General features: G+C 38.5%; 1 protein-coding gene across 1 annotated transcript; it reads left to right on the top strand.

The window, feature by feature from the left end:
- The first annotated feature begins 411 nt into the window (after positions 1-411).
- Positions 412-16,015, top strand: rab30 (RAB30, member RAS oncogene family). The gene is made up of 5 exons (XM_083773415.1): positions 412-595; positions 8,826-8,924; positions 10,491-10,574; positions 10,785-10,968; positions 11,301-16,015. The coding sequence occupies exons 2-5, from the start codon at positions 8,832-8,834 to the stop codon at positions 11,549-11,551; spliced, it is 612 nt and encodes a 203-aa protein (XP_083629541.1). The 5' UTR covers positions 412-595; positions 8,826-8,831; the 3' UTR covers positions 11,552-16,015.
- The last annotated feature ends 110 nt before the right edge of the window (positions 16,016-16,125 follow it).

Genomic DNA, 16,125 nt, shown 5'->3' with positions numbered 1-16,125 from the left:
CCATTGGGAGGCAGTTATACCCTGGCATTGGTACATATGCCACTTTCGTGTCGAGAAATTGTCATGCTCCCAGAAAATTGTTGAAGTCCTCCTGGCACAATAGTACTTGCACGCTCTGCTTGCGCGGCCTACTTGGGTGCAACAAGCAAGTAGGCACGACTCGACAGAGTGCAGTTCTAGTTATTATTATTATTATTATTATTATTATTACAATTATTATTATTATTATTATTATTATTATTATTATTATTATTATTGAAAGCTTGTAGTAAACTTGTAGATTGCCATCGGCTATTTTCAAATTACGCTGCCATAGACCTTAGTTTGCTCATTTCCCCAAATCTGGCAACACTGGTGGTAATGCATGACATCATTGAAGCGCAGTCCTCTCAGAGCTGCTGCTGAGGATAGGTCTATATAGACATAGAGGATATAGAAATTTCTGAATTATAGATAAATATAATAGAGACTAGAGGATATAATGTCCTGGCCAGCAGCAGCTGCCGTGCACAAGATTAAACAAGCACTTTGATAATCTATGCATCCCAAGTAGAAGTGTGTGTCGTCGGGGGGATCACATCATCCCCATGTCTTGGTAAGTGAATGTCATCATTATTAAAGTGGGATCGCTTCATATTATTTTCTGCATGCATCTTGTGGCCAAAATGGCACACGGCTGTGGTGGTAGCTTTTATTGCTAGATGTTGCTAGCTTCGTTTCTATTCCCTCCTCCTCCAGGTTGGAAATGCAACACTGGCTACAGCCGAATTTAAGTAAGTACCGTTGTCTGTTGTTGTCGCTTGCCGACAAGAACAGATCTGCAAGCTCGTAGCTGATCCGCAGCGATATCCCCATTGTGCGATTAAGTAGATGAAAATGTATAGGCTATTATCAGTTTATAACGCTGCAACAAGCTTCAAATGAAATGGGCCCCCGCGGTGATCAATAATTCTGATCGCTGAGTTATGCTTTTGCAGAGATCGAGTGTGTATCATGTATTATTTTCTTCACAACAGTCGAAACCACCCCTGTGTTGTCCGTGGACCGTGGAATGCATGAATGTCACTTGCAGAAAAAGAGCCTACTTTGCTTTGGGGGGGTTTAATTCAGGGGAAATGGATTGAATTCATCTTATTTTTCCAAAATGCATTAGCCGCCCTACTCTCTGACTGTCATTCTCGTTGGCCTACTCTGTTTTGGCCAATGAGGACAATGCATCACACGTATGAATAGTCATCAGTTGCAGGGGAGATAACAGTTTATTAAAGGACCAGCTATAGCTTTATTAGAGAAAAGAACGTTTGATTTATTGGAACCATTAGAAGTCCGAGGCCTAGATGTGACCTCTCCAAATACTGAACATCACCATGGTACCAAGAAAGTATTTCACCCTGTCTTAGCATAGTGGCCTGTTTAAGAAAACTTTTAAACCATTGTTCTGCACCTTGTGACCACAGTTTCTAAAATGGCAGAGGTTTTATTTTAACTTGTAGGTCAGCAGGAATGTTGAATGTATGGACTGCATTTTCCAGTCTTATCTATTTAGGATGGTAGACCTATTAGTGGACATTATACTATATTATTATAGCCTACTATAAAACCATACAGTAGCCTATGTATAGGCCTATCAAAGTATTCTGTGAAACTAGATAAAGTGCCCCTCGGCACAGGTCTCCACCAGGGTCCAGGGCAGGTCAGGTTTTGGCCTCCTGGTGGCGCTAATAGGCCAATGTGAAAAGGGTGCCATTTCTTCTTCACCCTTTGTCAAGTCCCGCTTCCCGTGGTTGTGCCCCTCTTCGCATCCATTGGTTGCCGTTTCGTAGTTGGACAAAAATCCTCTCTCTCCATCCACTACCATTGAAATAACATGTTTTTCAGTTGCTTCATATTGATATTCTGTGCACTCAATTATTATTTTAAACTTGGTGTCAGTAAAAAGGAACATCACAGTTGCAGCACGGTGACTGGGCATATCATGTTTGTTTTTTTCCAATAAAGATGTTTTAGCAAATTCAACATAAACAAGGCGGAACCAGGGCGGAACAAGGCAGAAAGAGCCTGCTGGTTAGTCAGTCAGGGACCAATCAGAAGGCTGACAAAGGCAAAACCCACCTGTTGGTGGCGCTATAACAGGCCAATGTGAAAAGGTTGGGATATATTCCTGAGCCTACTATAGGAAAGTCTGTGAAAGATTTAACGTAAATTGCATCCTGCGTTCTTAATTTGAGGCTTTTTGTTCAAAACAGGCCAATCCTGCAAACTTTGAAAGCCAATGTTAGCCCATTAGGATGTAATATGAAATATCGGACAGATCAGTCTTGAACACATGACTATAGAGATAGTGTGTAACAATTTGCGGGATTTTTGGACAGAATCTGGAGTCGGCCTCCTAGTAGCACTCTAACAGGCTGTTCTGGATAATTTGGGGCAGAGGTTCATCGTTGGCATCTAGGGAGTGTGTGTGTGCAAAATTTGGCATCGACCGGGTTAACGACAGAATATACTATATTTATTACATGTGTAAGGAATGCATGTTTTGTATACATTGTGTCCCTATTTTGGAAATTTCATAGGCGAAGATTTAAACAAATATAGGACATAGCAGATCACAACGATCACAATACGGCACGCCGGGATGTAATGTGTTGTGAGCCTGAAGAGCAGGTATTTTGGTGTGTGACACAGTTGTATGAAATATAGAGCTTGAGTGTCACAGTTACGTATATACCATTCACAGAGGCTATACCCATATTTTAACGTGAATAAGTAGCATTGATATGTATCATGTAAGTCTAGAGATGTGTAGCTTATAGGGCTGGGTATTTGTGAAAAATACAGTTTCAAATATATAAAATTCTATCGAGTAACGCTGCCTTAGAATAAATATTGATATCAACTCAGTACAATATTGTATGAAGCTTATATTATCACTTCTTAAAAACCTGAGAACATTATGCAAGGAACATATTTTGTACCTGGGCCCTCAAATTAGGGCTGTGCTAAGAATAAAAGATAGAGCAAATTGTCGGCACTCCTTGCCGATGCATGTATCAATAAGCCAAGAAATGCTGTATGTGTGACGCAGTTTTGAAAATAATTATGTGTGTGAGACAGAGACTCAGAGATACAGAAAATGCCAAGCTAAAAAATACTTGAAATCACTTAAACCAATTTGTTGACTGGATTCCTCAGGGGTCTCTATACTTCTTACTTTTCCCCTACACCAAATATCCTAGATGAAATAGCTGATCTACAAGCTCACAATGTGTCACAACCAGTGGTGTCATGCTCGTAGATCGTTTAACTGTTTACCTGAGGCGCGCGTAGCCTATACGGTAAGCATGCACACTTACAGCAGTAGGCTATTGCTCCAGTAGGCTACTGCTGCTGTGAGGTGTTCTGCACACAAGAAGAATGGCGTATATCTATTCTACGTCCGAGCATAGACATGGTAACGCCCTGCCTGTCTCTGATTGGCCACTGCCCGTCTTGCCTGTCCTCCGAGATGCAAGGGTACTCCGTGGTGGGAAATAATAAGTACAAGAGAATGGCAACACGTGACAGTAACTTGTAACTTTAACTTTTGTAGAAGAGGCAAACTAATGTTGTTTGTGCCGTTTGCTTTGATTGAATAATTGATTGAACACGTATGTACTATGTACTATGATTTATGATTTGGCTGTGTTCTAAATTAAAGTGTTAGTTAGTGTTGATTATCGTGTATCAATCTAATTATAGTAAACTAATACTATTATACTAAAAAAGATAAAGATCAAGGTATTAATCTAATTATAGTAAACTAATACTGATATACTAACCTCGCATCACCAGGCTTTCCACCGCCTCGGAGGAAAGCCTGGTCTCTGTTTCAAAAGTCCGTATGATCCGTGCTGGGGCCGGATGATGTGGTTACGTCATGTTGTAGTATTGTTTTGTAGTCGCCAGACAGGATGAACAGGCGGCGGCAACTTCCTTTTCCCTCTCAATAAAAGCTCTCGGAAGTTGTCGCCGCCTGTTCTTCCTGTTTGTTGTAGGCAAACCATTGCCTACAACATGACGTAAGCATATCATCCGTCTCCAGCCCGGATCATATACCGAAATGAAATGGTGCCCAGGCTACTGTTATACTAAAAAAGATAAAGATCAAGGGAAAAGAGACCTTTTTACAGTACAATAATGTTGCAAGTTTACACAAGTTCACACCATAGACTGTAAAAAATATGGACAAAGCGTTCCCCGGGTCTAACATGAACGTAAAATGAAGCCTGTAATGATATGCTAATTCCTGATTCCTAAGTCGCCATCTTTTGGTACCAGCTGGCCATTGGCTGGCTCCGTTTTGTACCAGCTGGTCATTGGCTGCCCAGACAACGAGGCGGGACTTCCCCCCTTCTTCTCCGTTGGTTTTTATTTTGACTCGAGTGGGAGGAGAAGACTCTTGAGTGGGAGGGGAATCCCGATCATAGACTGTAACGGTAGCCACGCCCCTCAGAACATACGCGACTTTATGGTCATTTTTTTAATTAATGGGACCATCATTTTCCAAAAAGAATATTATGACATTAGAAATGAGACTTTAAACTAGTGACTGGAAGAAGAAAGTATTCATGACCATGTTTATTAAGGTAATACAGTCTAGGTGAAGTTGGGCCAAAATACATGGGCCTCTATGGAGCTATGGGGCTTTTTGGGTCCAGTCCAGCGCCACAACAGGCCATTATATGAACTACCGATTTCAAATGAGGCTTCACGAAATATCTGGCTGACTGCCCCCCTGGTTCACACACAATATTTGTTTGCCTCTTCTACAAAAATAAAAGTTACTGTTGTGCATGCCAAGCTGTCATTCTATATCGTACTTATATCGTATTATTTATTTATTTCCCACCAAGGAGTAACCTCACGGCATCTATATATCTGGACTATCCAGCATGTATTTTCCACCTCGGAGGAAACTCTGGTAAGGCCGGCAGTGTCGGTAGGCCAATTAGAGGCAGGCGGGGTGTTACTATGTCTATGCTCGGACGTAGAAAAGATATACGCAGAAGAATGCCTCCTCTTCGTCCAAAGCAAACTTTTTAGTTTCGCTATAGTGTGCAGTAAAGATGTTTGTCTGATTATTTTAAGTCTACTTTTGTGTTTGTGTCTAAAACTCTCATACACTATTTAACAATATAGGCTTATAAGCTATATCAGCTGTTCTGTGTGCATGCCGTGATGCGCACATGCACGCACATGCACACGCGTGCGCACGTGACATCATTAAAATGCTGTGGTACCTGTAAAAAAAAACACCATGACACCACTGGTCACAACACCAATCTCTTTAGTGAAAATAGCCGATCTAGGAGCTCACAACGCGTCGCAACGTGAGCCGCTGTGAGCTTGTATATCTGCTATTTATGCTGAAAGTTCGCCTTTTATGACATGCCCAGAAAATGGACGCTAGGGTTAAAGTGGGTAAGTGTGCACATTTATTGCAGGGGTCAACACTTACTCATTAAACCTACACATTTATTGTAGGGGTCAACTCTTACTCATTAAACCCACACATTTATTGTAGGGGTCAACTCTTACTCATTAAACCCACACATTTATTGTAGGGGTCAACTCTTACTCATTAAACCTGCACATTTATCGCAGGGGTCAACTCTTACTCATTAAACCTGCACATTTATCGCAGGGGTCAACCCTTACTCATTAAACCTGCACATTTTACCCCTGCGATGAATGTGCAGACTTAATGAGCACTCCACTGTCTTTATGGGTCATCTATTTGAAGTATTCAGGCATATGGCTCTGATAAATATGTATCTATAATCTAAGAGCAGATTTTGGTTATGTCCCGATCTGTGTTTCTCAACCAGTGGGCCATGAGAGATGTTCAAAGAACCTTTAATCATATTATGTTTATTTAATAATGGACCCAGACTTCATGGTCAATACAAAATTTGAGACCCGTGAAACCAGTTGAAAGCCATAGTTTTTGTTTGCTATTTCGAGCCCCTGTAGATTGGGCCTCCATGTTCACTTGATTAGACTAATTCAAACATAAATCATTCAGGCACAATCAAACGCTTGACTGTCTAAAACCCACACAGTTTCCCTGCATCCAAGAGTTAAGGATTGGTGCCACTTTTCACCCACTTTTCACCCTTGCTGTCTTTTGTTTCCTATTTGTGAAGTGAAGGCTATTAATGACAGCATGTTGGCTAATCTGCATTATCTCAAGGCATTGCCCGGCGGCTTGCGGCAATTCAGGAGGACATACGTCATACTGACATTTCTCACCTTTATTTATACTCGGAATACAGTTACAATACATACTGTCATACTATCATGTCTTTACTGTGTAACATTCATTTTTGTAGTAAAAGAGGAATGCTGAAAAATTAATGCTGCAGGGTATTAGCAAATAGCAAGTGCCTGATGAAACTCAGTCAGATACAACATTTATTAACGGTAAAATACATGTTGGGGGCTGACACAAAAATTGTGTTTTAATGTTGTCAAAAACACATTTATGTGAAATGGCTTTTCTGGACAAATTACCAGTGAAAGATGATTAAAATTTGTTTTTTATAGAGCATATTGGTCCCTAGATCAGTGGTTTTTGTCTAAATAACTTTTTTCATCCATTGCTCCCCTGAATTACATTGTTACTTTATAGCACCTTTTTGTTATGTTAAAAGGATAGTCTGTCACCAGGAAAACTGGAGAGAATATTAGTTTCCATTATAGGACAGACTGAAAATAACTTTTATATTTGGCATTAAACCCCAGCATTCTATCATATTCAGGGGGGAACATTCACCAAAAATAGACTATCTACAGTTTAACTCAGGTCTGTTTTACTAGAGGGTCTAAAACGGTTAAACTGAAGTGACATTGATAAATTCCAAATATTCTGAGGCAACCCTGGACTTGCGTCAAGGCACTCTAGGGTGCCGACCCACTTTGAGAAATCCTGCCCCAGATGGCAGTAGAGTGACTACTGAGTGAATTGAATTACCTTTTTAATACAAAAAAGAAAGAAAATGAAAACACCATAACTGCATCAAAAGTCATCAACAAACTATAGCCTACTATAAAACTGGTAGGCCTATGCTATTTTTGTAACAGCCATATTGTGAGAGAACCTTTCACTTGGTGATACAAGCGTGAAATTTGGCATGAACATGCCTCTGGGTCACCTCTTTAACTTTTTTAACCGAGCCAGCGAATAATCCAATAAAAAAGGCCTTTTGTGGCGGTTCTGGACAACTATAGGTGCGGCCGACTCGAGACCGGGCACTGCACTCCCTGTGGGTGTGTGGAACGTGTGTGTCGAATTTGAAGTCGGTGGGGCGAACGGTTCTCGGGTTACGTGGATTACAGATGTACACACGCACACAAAATTCGTGCAATATAGCAGATCATTGGAACGGTTGTTCGCTTGGTGATACAAGCGTGACATTTGGCATGAACATGCCTCTGGGTCACCTCTTTAACATTTTTAACCGAGCCATCCAAGAATCCAATATGGCGGTGCTATTTCAAGATGGCCGCCACATCTAAATGTTAGCCTATGTCTACATTTCTTACAAATTTTAGGAAAGATTTCACCATTATAGATAGATAGATAGATTTATTTTATTTTGTTTATATATTTATTTTATTCTTTATATTTTTTTCTTATTTTTTTGTCATTATTTTTAGTTTTCATACTGAACATGGTAGCATGCTAATGCTACCATTTTCTAATGCTAATTAGCATGTTAGCATTATCATGTTAGCATGCTATGTTAGCATGCTAGCATATTACCATGTTAGCATTATTATGTTAGCATTAGCATGCTACCATGTTAGCATTAACTTAGCATTAGCATGCTACCATTTTCAGTATGAAAACTAAAAAAAAAAAAAAAAAATATATATATATATATAAAGAATAATAATTAAAAAAAAAAAAAAAACTATCTATCTATCTATAATGGTGAAAAATTTCCTAAAATTTGTAAGAAATGTAGACATAGGCTAACAATTAGATGTGGTGGCCATCTTGAAATAGCACCGCCATATTGGATTCTTGGATGGCTCGGTTAAAAAAGTTAAAGAGTTGACCCAAAGGAACGTTCATGACAAATGTCACGCTTGTATCACCAAGCGAACAACCCACAGGGAGTGCAGTGCCCCGTCTCGAGTCGGCCGCACCCATGGTTGTCCAGAACCGCCACAAAAGGCCTTTTTTATTTGGCGGCCATCTTGAAAAATGACCGCCATATTGGATTTTTCGTTGGCTCGGTTAAAAAAGTTAAAGAGGTGACCCAGAGGCATATTCATGCCAAATTTCACGCTTGTATCACCAAGTGAAAGATCGTTCCTATTATCTGCTGTACTAATTTAAGTTGTCTTGAGGAAAAAATGCTATTTGTCCCAAAGTGACGGCAAAGAAAATGCTGATATTTGTTTAAAAAAAAGCTTTATACCCTATATAACATATACATAACGACACAATGTGACATAGCTCTGTTTACAAAATGCTGTACGTCCTCCTACTGTATACTTTCCCCATTTTCAACAGTTTTTATTATATTTTGACACTTGCTTTGGCAATGTAAACGTATGTTTTCTCATGCCAATAAAGCTCTTTTGAATTGAATTGGATTTAAATTAAAATTACAAAATGTGATTTCAATGGGAGTGGTTAACCAGGCTATAAAGCTGGTCAAACATTGGCCAAATTGTCAAATAATATAAGAAGTGACAAAATTTGTAATAAAAAAACAAAAGCAATCTTTTTTACTGAGCCTCTGCTTCTCCCTTTATTTTCTTTACATCAACAGTTTAGCATGAGCATGGAAGATTATGACTACCTGTTCAAGATCGTACTGATAGGAAATGCTGGCGTTGGGAAGACCTGTCTCGTCAGGCGCTTTACTCAGGTATGTATAAGAAATGTCTTGAACGTTTTTTAGGCCAAGGACGTTTTTCAGGCCAAGGACCCCTTAGCTGAGAGAGCAGGGACCCCCACACCCCCCCCCCCCACACACACACACACACACACACACACAGTGACACACACACACACACACACACACACACACACACACACACACACACACACACACACACACACACACACACACACACACACACTACATATTGAATTACATTGTGTTTACTTTTTCATTTCATTAGTGTTGTGTAGCCTAAATTAAATGTTTTTTGTTTGTTTGTTTACACATATTTTCTATAAATAATAAATATTCATGTTAATTTAGACATTCAGACATTTAACCACTTGAACCCTCAATACTTAGTAGTAAACTTGACCTTTGGTTCTGTGCTTGGTCTGTTCTTTTTCCCTCTACACCAAACCTCTTTAATGAAAATAGCAGATCGACATGTAAATCACATGAAACCAATTAAAACGTGTTAAGATTAATCAACATTTCCACTTTTACAAATGGGTGGAAATATGCTACAATTTATCTTTAGAAATCGATTATATATCTTTTCAAAATATAAAACAATAATATTTGGAGATCTACATGTTCACACACATCGCTATTTTCACAATTTGTAATTATTATACAAAGTATATTGGGCTTAAGTGTGTAAGAAAATGTTGCCCATCCTGTTTTCTTTCTTCTTTTTTTTTTTTGAAATTCCAGGGTTTTAACTGCAGCCAGGTTTAAATTGGTTTATGAGAAGGCTAGAATGAAAACCATCTGTATTTCAGTGCCAATGGTGGAAGAAGTACTCAAATGTATTACTTAATAATAGTATCAATACTTGTACAATGTAGTACTCTGTTACAGGTAAAAGTCTTTGAAAATGGAAGATCTACAAGAGTTTGTGGATTGGCTATTTTCAAATGTCTGAAATGTGTATAGGGCTGAAGTGCCCTATATGAATGTTTTGTAATATAATCAAAATCTATAAAGTAGGAATGCGCCGAATATTTGGCCATCAAAACTAAATGCATATTCGGTATTTGGTTCGGTTGATTAGATTTAGAGCCTAAACCGAATAGTCAAAGAACCGGAGTTACTTTAACCTACCGTTTTGTTGTGATGACGTACGTAGCAACAAAAGTATGGCGATGACAGCAATGGTACAAAAACTGGTAAATTTTTTTATAAAAAAGATACATAATAGTAATCATATCAGTTATTTCGGCCAATAATTTCCCATTCGGTGAATTCCTACTATAAAGTAACTATTAACTAATGTGAGTAAAAAGTACAATATTTGTCTCTGAGATGTAGTGGAGTAGAAGTAAAAGTATTAGACATACAAGTACATACAAGTAAAAGTACCTCACACTTGTACTCAAGTACAGTACTTTTAAGTACATGTACTTAGTTACTTTACACCACTGAGAATGAAAACCATCTGTACACTAGCTGGGCCCCCATGACCGGAGCTGAGATCTGAGTCATTCAATTACTGCGAGGACCTCTCAAAAGTATACATGGATAATTGTTTGTGTTTTGTATTTTAAGGGTCTATTCCCGCCAGGACAAGGGGCTACCATTGGAGTTGATTTCATGATAAAAACTGTTGAGATCAAAGGGTTAAAAGTCAAGGTAGGTAGAGTTTCTAATTATATATGATTGTGTTGTTATTAGTTCACAGTTTAAGTGTTCTGCTATGTCGGAAAACTAAGCGAAACTTTCATGTAACTACTTGCGAGATGAAACATGACAACAACAACATTGCACTAGCATTAGTTTTCTTTTAACTTCTCTTGGAAACAGTGTGTGGATGGCAAATTTCCTTTTTAATTTGATTTACAGCTGCAAATATGGGACACAGCTGGACAGGAGCGGTTTCGATCCATTACTCAGAGTTATTACCGTAGTGCCAATGCCCTCATCCTTACCTATGACATCACCTGTGAAGACTCCTTCAGATGCCTTCCGGAATGGCTGAAGGAGATTGAGCAGTACGCAAACAACCAAGTGGTGACTATATTAGTCGGTGAGTAGGGGTGCATCTAATCGATTTAATAAATCCCAGTAGATGTTTCTTGACATGGTATAGAGAAGTAGTTCTCAACCTGTTGTTCTCGGAGGTACTCTGCTTATTATGAAAAAAACACACACGCACACACACACACACACACACCTACAGTAGCAAGGAGTTAGCTAGGTTGGGATTATACTTCAGTGTAGGTAGACTGTATTACGAGTTGGATTGATAGCATTGATTGCATTGAGAACACAGGTAGAGATAGTGAAATAGAATAAAAGTGTCTTTATTTAGCTGACAATAACAAAACACAGCCTCACCACGTTTCATCTTGCTCACAGGTAATAAAATCGATCTTGCTGAGAAGAGAGAGGTTCACAGGCAGAGGGCAGAGGACTTTGCAGATTCTCAAAGCATGCTGTACCTGGAGACCTCGGCCAAAGAGTCCGACAACGTGGAGAAACTCTTCCTTGACCTGGCTTGTGAATTAATCCGAGAGGCCAAGCAGAACACGCTGGACAACAATGACACTGCCCCCATGCCTGGCGAGGGTAAAACCATCAGTTACTTGAGCTGCTGCAGCCTCAATTAGAGAGGAGCTCAGTACTGCTCACTCAGTCTTAACAGCCATGGTAACTGGGAGGCCATTGACTGGGGAGGCTAGTGGGCCTCCATCCTTATGTGCTGGCATATAGCCACCTTTTAGTATCTTCATTCTTCACTTGGTCCAGTGTGTCTCAACCTTTGTCTTTTTATTGACCCTCCAGTTTCATAATTATGCATTAGGCACAGACCCCCATTTAATACTATTTTATCTCTGGGACCCCAATCAACACTGTAGAATCCTCAGTGTTAATTTAACTCAGAGAGTTAAATTGCATTTGGTTCCGTTTGCACACTCTGAGTTACAGACCTGTAAGGGTCAATTGTGTTCCTAAAGTATCAATCATTTAGCCGGGAACCCCCTCAAGGACCCCTGGGGGCCCAAAGTCCCCATGTTGAGAACCAATGACTTAGTCCCATGCCTTTTTAAAACTTCCACTGTTGAAGTTAGTGAGTCAGCCTTAGCTTGGCCTTCCAGGATACTAATATATTTGATGGAAAGATTTAAAGCTTTGGAGAGCAAAGTACAGCTGGCTTCTTTTTGGCCGCTTGATGCATCCAGGGACTCTCACATTTATGTGTTATGAAGAAGCTCAACCGATTTGTATTGACTATTTTGTCCATTTCATATGACATGGCAGTCAAGTAACTCCCTGGTTAATTCATGAATACTTGACGTTTCACCAGCAGCGTTACATTATGTCAGTAAAATCTCTTTCAAGGGGCTGCACTGTGCACACACTGCATAACATTATGGTTCGATAGTCATTAGTACGCTCTCACAAATTTCAAAGGCTTCCACCTACATTGGAAGCACTGAAAAATGCATATAAAGTAAAGCAGGGCGTCTCCCACTCACTCCCGTTTTAGCCTTTGCGATCATGTAAACAACTCTTGCCGAAAATCTCATTAATCGAAGCCTATCTAGCTTGCTCCTTAGCAGAAAAGGACATTCAAACGTTTTATTTTGTATTTTTATTTATGTATTTTCGTCAACGGAAAAAAATCACAAACAGATGACATGAATGGCATTCCCTGTCAGAACTTTTTGCGAGGCGGAGTTGACTCTGTAGCAATCTAAGATTGTGGTAGAGTTGTCAACTTGTCTGACTTGAGAGAATAGCAGTGGTGGACAGTAACGAAGTATATCCGTCGGGAGGAAACTTCTTTATTTCCATATTTTAAATGAATGCCCTACTTGATCATACTACACTACAGCATCACACAAAAGCATCAAAAGCAGCAGGTCCACAAGCTCGTTTTGAGCTTGTAGATCTGCTATTTTTTGCTACTTTTGAACTTGAATCCTGAAAAGTGACAGTTTTGGACATATGAGGTTTCTACCAGACGTAAACGATATTTACTTGACTACTGTAAAAAGAATTACCCATACTTTACTTGAGAAAGGTACAGGTACTTTACTAAAACACAAATATTGTACTTTTGACTCCACTACATTTTTAGGTTGGAAAGGTAAAAGTACTTCTTCTTCTTCTTTTATTATTTTTTTAATTTTTTTAGACTTATTTCAAATATAGTAGTTATATAGTGGAAATAGATGTGACACCTTGAGCTTGTAGATCTGCTATTTTCACTAATTTTGATATTTGTGAAAATCTTTGAAAAATCTTTGAATTTTGAGGGAAATTGTCAAAATTTAAATTAAGCAACACATTGATATTAAAAGGCAAATGTGCTTTTAATTTGTACTTTGGAATACTTAAGTATATTTAAAACCATTCACTTTTTAACTCAATTTTTTTGACCAGAAGTATATCTATACTTAGCCAATCTATACTTTGATACAAGTACTGGTGTTTTGTACGTTGTCCACCACTGCTAGATAGTCATCTATTGTGTGAAAGTTAATGGTTATAGTTAAGGGTAACAATGTGTTTACATTGTCAACTTGCCAGAATGTGAACCCAGACATTTTGTGTACCCTAACGTTTTATGTTAGAAATGTTGAGTATGGGACCCCAGCATTTAGAAACTGCCGGATGCTAACTTGCGTATGTTGGGCATTTCTCATAATTAGCATAATAAGCTGGGCTACCATTAACGACCTATATAAGGCAACATCTTCTACATTTCATTATGCTTTAAGTAGCATGTGACGGGTCAAACTAGGGGTTTTTCATGATTCTGAATCCATTACAAGCATTAGTTTAGTTTTGCACGAAAAACACTCCTTGGGCTAAATTCGGCCATGGCCACTTGCCCAAAAGTGTCAAACTGCATTGCATCATCAGTAATTACGGCTATGGACGTTTTTAGGCAAACATCATAACTCATAACATAACTACGGTGGATTTTACTGAAACAAAAACTTTACAGATTGAAAGAGGGTAATTCAAACTTTCAGTACAGCTGCAATGTTGGTGAGTTTGACGTTGTTTAATACAATTCGATTTATTTTCTGTTTGGATGAATGGTCTGTCAATGGGAAGTTGCACCTAGTTAGCGCCTTGCTGGCAAGATGGCTGCGGTCTGAATATGTCAATACGTCAATGCGTATAATATATATCTAGTGTGCGGCCGAGCGTAGGCGTGGTAACGCCCCTCCTGCCTCTGATTGGCCTACCGACACTGCCCATCTCAACTGTCCGAGATGCGAGGTTACTCCGTGGTGGGAAATAATGCAAGAGAATGACAGCTTGGCACGCGCGACAGAATGCAGCCTTGTAACTAACTTGTACGTTTTATTTTTGTAGAAGACTAACTAATATTGTTTATGTCGTTTGCTTTGATTGAATAATTGATTGAACACACGTGTGCGTTGAACTATGATTTGATTTGGGTGTGTTCTAAATAAAGTATTAGTGTTGATTATCGTGTATCTAATTATAGTAAACTAATACTATTATACTAAAAAGGATAAAGGTGAAGGGAAAAGAGATCTTTTTACAGTACAATAATGTTTCGCGTTTACACATACAAATAAATTACACAATAATCAACACAAACACTTAATTTAGAACACACCCACATCAATTCATGTTATGGCGTACATGTTCATTCAATTATTCCATCAAAGCAAACTGCATAAACAATATTAGTTTGCCTCTTCTACAAAAATAAAACTCACAAGTTACAGGCAATTCTCTTGTAACATACCGATACCGTATTGTGTTATTCTTCCACCACCTCGCAGCAGAGATCAGACTATCCAGCATAGTTATATCCACCTCAGTGGACAGTCGAGACGGGCAGTGTCGGTAGGCCAATCAGAGGCAGGCGGGGCGTTCCCTGCATGCCTATGCTCAGCCGCACACTAGATACGTATACGCATCATCAATGGGCTGACAAGTAGACTATTATGTAGAAATGACCAACTTTGCAACTGAGATAACAAGTGATCCATTTCATATTACAAGCATAATCATTTTGACCTTTTTCGGTGCCAATCAACTTTTTAACATTCATAATGATCATATTTGGTCCCATAACTTCCTTGCGCCTGCCTGTTATTACAGACTGTGAATTTTTGTTGTACACAGCGAAATCCAGTGTTCATTTACTTCTGAAAGTGCAAGAATTGTAAATTTTTACACGTTCAAGTTAAGTTTAGACTTCCGATTTTACTGTGTACCTGCTGCTACAATACATGGTTTTGTTTTTGTCCTACAAACTCACAACATAAACGCTCATTAAAAGACTACCTTAAAACAGTATTCTGTAACATTTATGATGACAGCGATGATGATGATTTATTTAGATATGTGAGGATATCTATGTCATGTGACATCAGAAATGTAAGATGTGTTATTGTACTTGTTTATAATGGAGAATATTACATTACTCATAGGCTCATACTACAGACTTGATACAATCTGAAACAGGTGAATATGTCTTTTAAACAGTCAATCATTATAATATTAATCTATTGACTTTTCTATTCAGAATCCAACTCTTATCCATGTTAGAAGAAGAGTATGTTACTGCTTTTGTTATTGATGCTGCCTAGCCATGAAATTGTAACACTTTTTTGTTTTGTTTGAATGCATATGTTCAGCATGTTCTGCCATAATCTTAATGTCTAACTTTATTTGCTATATACCTGCCATACTTGTAATCTACTGTATTGCACAATGCCATACTTCACACCTAATTTGTAGCTTTTTATTCTGACTTTTTGTTGTATAGGCTTGTAATTTTTGTCTTGGCACTTTGCTTTTATATTGGTAATATTATTATTATTATTTTCCATTAATCTCTTTGTAAAGTCAGTTGTGGATAGTTTTTTGTGTGTTTATTTGTTTGTTATTTGCATTTCACTATAGATTTATTCATGATTTACTCATTGTTAAGACCTTAATTGTCTCATTTTTCAACATGTGCGTGTTGAAATGTGGGAAATTAAATTGAAAACACTAGCAGGATATTGTATTTTCCCCCTTTTATTATGTGTACAAAATAATACCTAAAAAAACCTCTACTCTGCCTAACATTGAATTAAATAATGACACTATAACTCATGACCAACTTGTTGCATTTCTTATCCTGTCCTGTTTTGAAATCATTCATTAGGCTGCCATCCCGCACCTGAAAATATTTTGTGCT

This window comes from Protomyctophum parallelum (genome assembly GCF_964188405.1).
Source record: "Protomyctophum parallelum genome assembly, chromosome: 9".
NCBI classification, from domain to species: Eukaryota; Metazoa; Chordata; class Actinopteri; order Myctophiformes; family Myctophidae; genus Protomyctophum; species Protomyctophum parallelum.
This window is presented reverse-complemented; position numbering and strand designations above follow the sequence as displayed.

Bases quoted from the DNA above. Each gene is read 5' to 3' on its own strand.
- rab30 (XM_083773415.1), top strand. From the start codon at position 8,832: ATGAGCATGGAAGATTATGACTACCTGTTCAAGATCGTACTGATAGGA. The intron at 10,575-10,784 runs GTAGGTAGAGTT...TTTGATTTACAG, and splicing joins TCAAAGGGTTAAAAGTCAAG to CTGCAAATATGGGACACAGC. The intron at 10,969-11,300 runs GTGAGTAGGGGT...TCTTGCTCACAG, and splicing joins AGTGGTGACTATATTAGTCG to GTAATAAAATCGATCTTGCT.